The sequence below is a fragment of the Oratosquilla oratoria genome, chromosome 23 (assembly GCF_046742065.1).
Source record: "Oratosquilla oratoria isolate Oo_2021 chromosome 23, ASM4674206v1, whole genome shotgun sequence".
NCBI lineage: Eukaryota > Metazoa > Arthropoda > Malacostraca > Stomatopoda > Squillidae > Oratosquilla > Oratosquilla oratoria.
In genome coordinates, this window is record NC_134799.1 from 5,762,805 (window position 1) to 5,771,393 (window position 8,589).

The following is an 8,589-nucleotide window of genomic DNA, read 5'->3' on the forward strand; positions in this document are numbered from 1 at the left end:
TAAGTGTAATGATCACGTCAAACCCATGAGGCAGAGACTTGAATACATTAATCAATCAATCTCTTATCGGCTGAAAGAAACCTGCACAGCGAAGCTATAGCGATAATCCCATACCACACTCCTGGTCATATGGCCATTTCCCGAAGGTTGAGTGTGGTTTGAATTTTCCGCCAAAATCATCGGAAATTTAAAATTCCCGGCTCTGTGCAGGCATGCGCATTGTCGACCCCACCTCCCCCTCCCTATTCCCTCCCTTCTTACCCGGCTAGCTCGAGCCGGACGTCGCGTCACTTAGCATCGCGGAACCAGACGAGTCGGTCACTCCACAACCCACCTTCTTTTCATGCCGGTAAGTCTGGTTCCTGCTCGTGCTCGTGTGTTCTCGTAGGGAGCCCTACCTGTTCTCCTGCAGTTTTTCCCCTTCGGTGTTGTGTCCAGACACCTTTGGGACACCCCTTCTATGATTATCATTATTCTATTTTCAGACCAAACGCTTGTGTGTGGAATCCGGCTGCACAGCCAGGATCTCGTCAGACGGCCACCACGACCTCTGCTCCCGCCATGCCCCTTGTTTCTCACAAGCTGGCTTTAACCCCCTAGCCTGCGTTGTGTGCAAAGCGCGGGTTGAGGAGATTCGTGCTGCTCCTCCCAAAACCCGTTCCAAGCTAGCCGCCCTCGAACTTCTTCGGGAGGCATGGCGCAGAGCTCGGAAATTGAAATCCGCTGACGACCCCCCCCCCCCTGGTGTGGGCGGATCCGGCGTTAGGCGTGGAATTGGGCCTCGTTCGCCCTCGCCATCCGTCTCCCTATGTCTCCGAGACTTCCGTTGGTGGACAACCTGGGCCTCTCGGAGTACAAGGGGACGAGTCTGATGTTACGGAGTATGGTGTCCCCGAGCGTCCTCAGGCCTCTCGGCAGCCCCTTACATCCGACCATCAAGGGTCCTTAAAACCCTTACGGCTTGCTTTGTCAAGCACCCCCACGAACTCGTCTTCCTCCCTAGTTCACTCACGTGAACCCGGCAGGAAATCTCGCTCGAAAAAGAGGTCTGCCTCACCGAGGTCCAGGACGCTCAGCTTGTCCCCACCCTCCACAGCCTCTCCCCCCAACTCACCCTCCCTTCCTCGCTCTCCTTTTCCTCGCCGTAAATCCCACAAGGGCAGGGAGCCGGGGGACGAAACGAGGGGAGAGGGAACTCTGGCTGCCCAAGTGGCTGCCCTCCTTCCGTCCCTGATAGGCCCCGTCCTTGAATCGGCCCTATCACATTATCCGGCCTTTCAGACCGCGCAAATCATAACGCACCCCTCTCCAGAGCAACCTCCTATTGAACCTACGGCTCTAGCCCCCCCTCCCACTCTCCCTCCTGGTCCTTCCCTCCGCCCCTCCGTGCCGGCGACAGGTATAGGACTAGAAGGCCCCTCTCAGGAGGAACCCCCCAATCAGACGTCCGTCGGGTTGGACGGGGTGGAGGACCACTACAGTTCTTCTTTACCTTATCCTCCTACCATGACGGACTCTTGAGTTCACCCCTTCTCATGGTGTGACCTTCCCCGGTCCTGGGAGTACTCGTTTGGAGAAGATCACAAGCTAGTGGCCTGGTCTCCCGACTACTCGCTACTGGAGGGCTGGAGGAGGAGAGATGACGTTATCCTAAAGTGGGCCAACGACGCGGAGGGGGCTAAGGTTCTATATAAGATTCGACCCCTCTCCGCCCCGGCCTCCACGCCCTCCAGGATTTCCACCTCTAACACTCTGGACGCATTAGGTGCTCTCCTGGAGAACCCTCGTTTAAACCCTGATGGGCATATGTTTGTCGACAGGTCGGGGGACTCACCGGCGGTAGCACTCTCCCCAAACGCCTGGTTCCCGCAGGAGAAAGGGGAGAAAGCCTTAGACATCCCTGCTCTCGAGCGGGCCCAAGACCAACCCAAGACGGTTCCTCCTCGACGGCATATCCCTTCATCATTCCCCGTCGTCCTGCCACCACCCTTCGCGCCGGAGGGCCTGCGCGATTGCTTGTGGCACTCGGGCAGGGACCCCGCCCTCCCCCAGCAACTTAGTGAACCGGAGGCTAAGTTGCTGACGACGGAGGCCTCGACCAGACAAGACCTTGCCTCTACCATCTCGACCGTCACGGCAATGGCGATGATGAGGAACTGGCTGACGACGCTCGCCACGAGCTTTGAGGACTTCCCGCGGGAAGAATTGAGGTGAGTGGGATATTTCAATCTATAGAGGGTCCAGACCTGTCCTGGCGAGAGACGCTCGGGTAGCGTCTTCACCCAGGACGGAGCCTCTTGACTAGCGCCCGAGGACGAGGTCGTTCGGAAACGACCTCGGCTTCGCATATGTTATACGTTCTACAATTGAGCGATGTGACTTTATTACACCCTCCGGGGATCGGGATCCTTCTCGCCCTACTAATTTGATTCGCGTGTTTTCTGTATGCAGAGACACCCTGGCGGCACTCTCTACCGTGGCAGAGGGTACAGCCAACATGGCGTCATCAGCCCTACCCCCAGCAGCGAGGGCCTTCACCGCAGCTCGTCAGTCTGCAGCGCGGTCGGCCCCGGAGATAGCTCGCCGGGGCGTGGTGAGAGCAGCTCCCCTTTCCCGTGGTCTGTTCGACCAGGAAGCGACAGACCGCGTCTTCGCTACGGTCCCGACCGTCATCCAGATCCAACAACCCTCCCAACCGGAGATTCCAGGACTTCCTTCGGAGACACGCGATAGTGACCATCTCCGCTAGCACAGTTCTGGACTTCCTGTCTTGGCTAGCTGACACCACCAACAGGGCACCGGAAGGCCGACCCGGGCCATGCCCCCCACGCCCACAACATCAGAGGCCTCGCGGCATCGCTGGCGTTTCTCCGCACCCACTCTGTGGAACGGGTGCAGGACCTCGGGGGCTGGGCATCAGCAACTTCCTTCAGGACACGGTATCTCTACCACTCGATCACCCCTGTCCCATGTGTCGCCATGGGAACGGCTCCACCCCTCTTCGCAAAAGAAGGGGGGGCAAAGGGCGACCGAGGGGTAGGGGAAGGCCCAGGAACCGCTGAGCAAGATACAATATTCTACATAGAATTTATGCACTATGTGAATTGTACAATATTATTTTTATAAAAAATAAATAAATAAATGAATATATATATATATTGATATTGATATCGATATAAGTAAAAAAAAAAAAAAAACAGGTCGAAATGGACATGACTTCTCCTATTCAACTTAAGCTAATCTATAGTCATGATGGTCAAGAACTTTACCATGTTGAAATTAATTTCAACGCTCACTGTGACTCAGGTCGAAATGACCATGACTTTTCCTATTCAACTTGAGCTAATCTACAGTCATGATGGTCGAGAATTTTACCATGTTGAAATTAATTTCGACGCTCACCGTGACTCAGGTGGAAATGGACATGACTTTTCCTATTCAACTTGAGCTAATCTACAGTCATGATGGTCGAGAATTTTACCATGTTAAAATTGATTTCGACGCTCACTGTGACTTAGGTCGAAATGACCATGACTTTTCCTATTCAACTTAAGCTAATCTGTAGTCATGATGGTCAAGAATTTTACCATGTTAAACTAATTCAACGCCCACTGTGACTCAGGTCGACATGAACATGACTTTTCCTATTCAACTTAATTTAATCTACAGTCATGATGGTCGAGAATTTTACCATGTTAAAATTAATTTCGACGCTCACTGTGACTTAGGTCGAAATGACCATGACTTTTCCTATTCAACTTAAGCTAATCTGTAGTCATGATGGTCAAGAATTTTACCATGTTAAACTAATTCAACGCCCACTGTGACTCAGGTCGACATGAACATGACTTTTCCTATTCAACTTAATTTAATCTACAGTCATGATGGTCGAGAATTTTACCATGTTAAAATTAATTTCGACGCTCACTGTGACTTAGGTCGAAATGACCATGACTTTTCCTATTCAACTTAAGCTAATCTGTAGTCATGGTCAAGAATTTTACCATGTTAAACTAATTCAACGCCCACTGTGACTCAGGTCGACATGAACATGACTTTTTCTATTCAACTTAATTTAATCTACAGTCATGATGGTCGAGAATTTTACCATGTTAAAATTAATTTCGACGCTCACTGTGACTTAGGTCGAAATGACCATGACTTTTCCCATTCAACTTAAGCTAATCTGTAGTCATGGTCAAGAATGTTACCATGTTAAACTAATTCAACGCCCACTGTGACTCAGGTCAACATGAACATGACTTTTCCTATTCAACTTAATTTAATCTACAGTCATGATGGTCGAGAATTTTACCATGTTAAAATTAATTTCGACGCTCACTGTGACTTAGGTCGAAATGAACATGACTTTTCCTATTCAACTTAATTTAATCTACAGTCATGATGGTCCAGAATTTTACCATGTCAAAATTTATTTCAACGCTCACTGTGACTCAGTGATGTCACGGTATGATGACGTCATTGTGATAAATTGACGTCACCATGTAGTCCTATGACGTCAATTTGTGTCCCTGTGACGTCACGAGACGATCCTATGGCGCCATGATCAATCCGGTGACGTCACAGTACAATCACATGATGTCACTAGGTATTAAACATATAGAAGTCCGCTTGTGGGTGACGAGACGTCACAAATTGCCATAGCACACTATTGGATGAAGACGCTCGCCACGGGCTTCGAGAACTTCCCGCGGGAAGACTTGGGGTGAGTTGGATACATACCGAGGGTCCAGGCCCGTCTTCGTGGGAGACGCTCAGGGAACGTCTTCACCCAGGACGAAGCCTCTTGACTAACGCCCACGGACGAGGTCGCTCGGAAACGAACTTGGCCTCGCATACTCCCTTTCGGTTTCTCGCTTACCCCGAGGATCTTCACGAAACTAGTGAGAGTGGTAGGCGTACGTTGGACGGAAGCAAGCGTCTCCACACTCATGTTCCTAGACGGCTAGTGGATGCATTTGCCCACCGGGGAGGGTGCATCGGCCGACATCTCAATGGCTCTTGAGTGTGTTGGCGGACGTGGAGTTCGGGGTGGACTGGGACGGGTCTGCCCTTGCTCCCACACAGACTTTATTGGCTCGGGATTGAGTGGGACACAGTCAGCGTCCTTCGGGTGCTCCCCTGCGCCAAAAGAGCGTGCTTCTCTCACACGTCCTCCCTCCTTCGGTGGCGGGGGGGGGGCCTCAACTTCGCGACCCCGGCCCTTCCACTGAGCCGCTTGGGGCGCCGACGGCTGGTACGGGAGGTCGACAGGAGCATACTGCTTCTCCCGCGTGACCTGCCCGGGCCGATACCCTCAGCACTCCACAGGTTGTTGCGTCCCTGGCTTCGGTCGGGGGCCCTACGCCGGTCGCTGGAGTTTCTCCGCACCCACTCTGTGGAGCGGGTGCGGGACCTAGGGACTGGACATCGACGACTCCCTTGGGGACACGGTGTCTCTACCACTCAGTCGCCCCTGTCCCATGTGTCGCCATGGAAACGGCTCCACCCCTCTCATCTCAAAAAAGTGGAGGGGGCAAAGGGCGACCGAGGAGTGGGGAGGGGCCAGGAACCGTTGAACAGGATACAAATTTCGTATAATTTACGCATTGTGTGAACAGTGCAATGTTGTGCATGTCACATTCTTCGGCGTGGGTACTTGACGTTTCTGTCTCCCCTCTACTGAGTGATAAAATGAATAAGTCTCCCATAGGAAAGACACACGTAATAACGGTTTGATTCAGGCTTCACCTCTCCTCCCACCTGTCCTCGTCTCATGCATAGCTTCGCTGTGCAGGTTTCTTTCAGCCGATAATATTTCTTTGTCGCGGCTCGTGCCGCTTAAATTCTTCTTATCGGCTTAAGAAACCTGCACAGATTTAGGGTCCCTCCCTCCTCCCACAGGCGAAGCCTTCATTTCTCATTGAAGTGACGCGACGTCCGGCTCGAGCTAGCCGGGTAAGAAGGGAGGGAATAGGGAGGGGGAGGTGGGGTCGACAATGCGCATGCCTGCACAGAGCCGGGAATTTTAAATTTCCGATGATTTTGGCGGAAAATTCAAACCACACTCAACCTTCGGGAAATGGCCATATGACCAGGAGTGTGGTATGGGATTATCGCTATAGCTTCGCTGTGCAGGTTTCTTAAGCCGATAAGAAGAATTTAAGCGGCACGAGCCGCGACAAAGAAATATTGTACCCACGATTAGGCAACCGACTTTGGCCACCAGACGGGCCTATGGCTATGGCTCACTTCGGGAAGAAATATTGGGTCAAAATATTGTTGTCTATTGGTTATCAGTGTGGGACGTAGTAGAATGAGGAGCTTTGTCTAAGGTTGCCAAATGTTCCTTATATACGGGGCAGGACCCATATTTGATGGTTTTGTCCACACCAAATGTACCATTTTTAGTTCATCTTCAAGTTTCGTAATATAGATATATTTGTACTACCTTCTCACGGTTCTGTTATAACTTTACAAGTAATTATACTTACTTTTGTAGATTCTCATGATGAAGATAACCTATGCGTTACGAGTACACTAATAGCACTAAAGCGTACACAAAACTGACGTGCTTTGGTGTTTACAACTTGCCTAGTCGCTATGATTGGTTGAAAATATTTGCGTTCACATTTTTTCTCTATTTGTCCATAATACATTTCTTAATCTATCTTTATTATTTTTCAATATTTTTAAAATTATTTTAGTTTTGTTTTCCTCATAACCCATTCAAAACTTTGATTTCTGTTTTTAACTCCTGTCTCTACTTTATTATCACATATTGGTCTGTGGTTGTATTCTTTCTTCCCCCTACCAAAGGGGGCAGAGACGAAAATGGTAATACATACTCAAAGTGGTACAGGACTGTATTAAGAGGTGGGGGACAGCATAACAGGAACAGTCACAATACAATAAGGTAGCATAATTTCTCTGTGAAACTATTTTCTTTTAAGAGACAAAGGGATGTGTGGCTCTGCTCTGTAGGGGTAGCCCATATATTACTTAAAGTATCAGCTGCATGCTACTGCATAAATTATGCTACACACTAACATGCAGCCAATACAAGCAAGCAGTGGACGAGATGCGGGGATAACCTGTCATCCATGAGGAGCCGAGATAAGAGGGAGGGAAGTAGGTGGAGTATGTGGGGGATGTAATGGATGGGAGTGGAGTTATGCCTTTGTTTTTTTGTCACCTCCCTTGTAAGGTGGGGAAAGCCTTTGGTATATGTGTGTGTATATATATATATATATATATATATATATATATATACATATATATATATATATATAATATATATATATATATATATATATATATATGGGTAAGTGGAGAATGCATATATGTAGGGAGGGGCAAGGTAGTAGTTACGTGTGAATATTTTGGTGCAACCCAATGGGATTTCTCCCCATCTCATTTTCTGCATGAACAGAGAAGGGGGTTGCTGATTAAGTGAAGTGGCCTTGCTGTGGATGTGCTGTGTCTTGCTGCATAGACTCAAACCCAGGGCAGTGGGTAGGATACAGGGATGACCCATAATCCATGAGGAGCTAAGATTAGAGGTAGGAAAGGGTGGATGGGAGTGAAATGGGTAGAAGTGGGTATATCCTTTTTGACTTGGTTACCTCTCTTGTAAGGGAGAAAAGCCCTTAGTGTATATATATATAAATATATATATATACACATGAGGTCTGTCCAGAAAGTATCCAGCCATTGTGAATATTTGCAGAACTGGTCGTATGATCCTAACAGAACTTGGTGGACACTGACAGAAGACCCTATTATATATATGTGAATGGCTATACTCCTATGTAACACTTTACTTACCCTCCAGATATAGTTGAATGAAGATGTGTACTCTTTGACCATCACATTGACAATAACTGAGCGAGTAGCAAGTCCTGTTTATTTTCAGTATTGAATTCCTTCTGTTCACGGGTCAGGAGACGCATGACGAATTTTGCTGCCACATGATGGTCAAACAGTACACATCTTTACTAAACTATGTCTGGCAGGTAAATGAGGTGTCACATGGAAGTATGGCTGCTCAGGCATATGCAATAGGGTCTTCTGTCAGTGTTCACCAAGTTCTGTTAGGATTGCAAGGCCAGTTCTGCAAATATTCATAATGGCTGGATACTTTCCAGAAAGGCCTTGTATATGCATGAGGGGATGGAGAGAGGGTTTGCCAATTAAATAGAACAGCCTTGCTGTGGATGTGCCATGTCTTGCTACATTGCTTCTGACCCAGGGCAGTGGGTGAGGTGCAGGGATGAACCATCATCCAGGAAAAGTCAAGATAAGGAGGGAGTATGTGGAGTGGAGTATGTGGGGATGGAATGGATTTTATACCTTTGTTTTTTGACTACCTCCCTTGTAAGGGGGGAACAAGCTGTTGGTACATGTACGTGTACACCTCACTACCTCATATATACTTGTACTTTAACTTCCAAGAGGTGCTCAGATAAGAGGGAGGGTGGAGGAGTGTGGAGTGTATTCAGGGATGGAATGGGTGGAAATTATTTTATGCCTTTCCCTTTTTGGCTACCTCCCTTGTAAGGGGGAAAAAGCCTTGGTATATGTATGTAT

The 8,589-nt window shown here is 48.7% G+C and overlaps 1 protein-coding gene across 1 annotated transcript; it reads left to right on the forward strand.

Annotated features, from left to right (window-relative positions):
* Positions 1-306: 306 nt before the first annotated feature.
* LOC143037668 (uncharacterized) lies at positions 307-1,145 on the forward strand. The gene is made up of 2 exons (XM_076206196.1): positions 307-349; positions 486-1,145. Exons 1-2 carry the CDS (start codon positions 344-346, stop codon positions 870-872), a joined length of 393 nt encoding a protein of 130 aa, XP_076062311.1. The 5' UTR covers positions 307-343; the 3' UTR covers positions 873-1,145.
* The last annotated feature ends 7,444 nt before the right edge of the window (positions 1,146-8,589 follow it).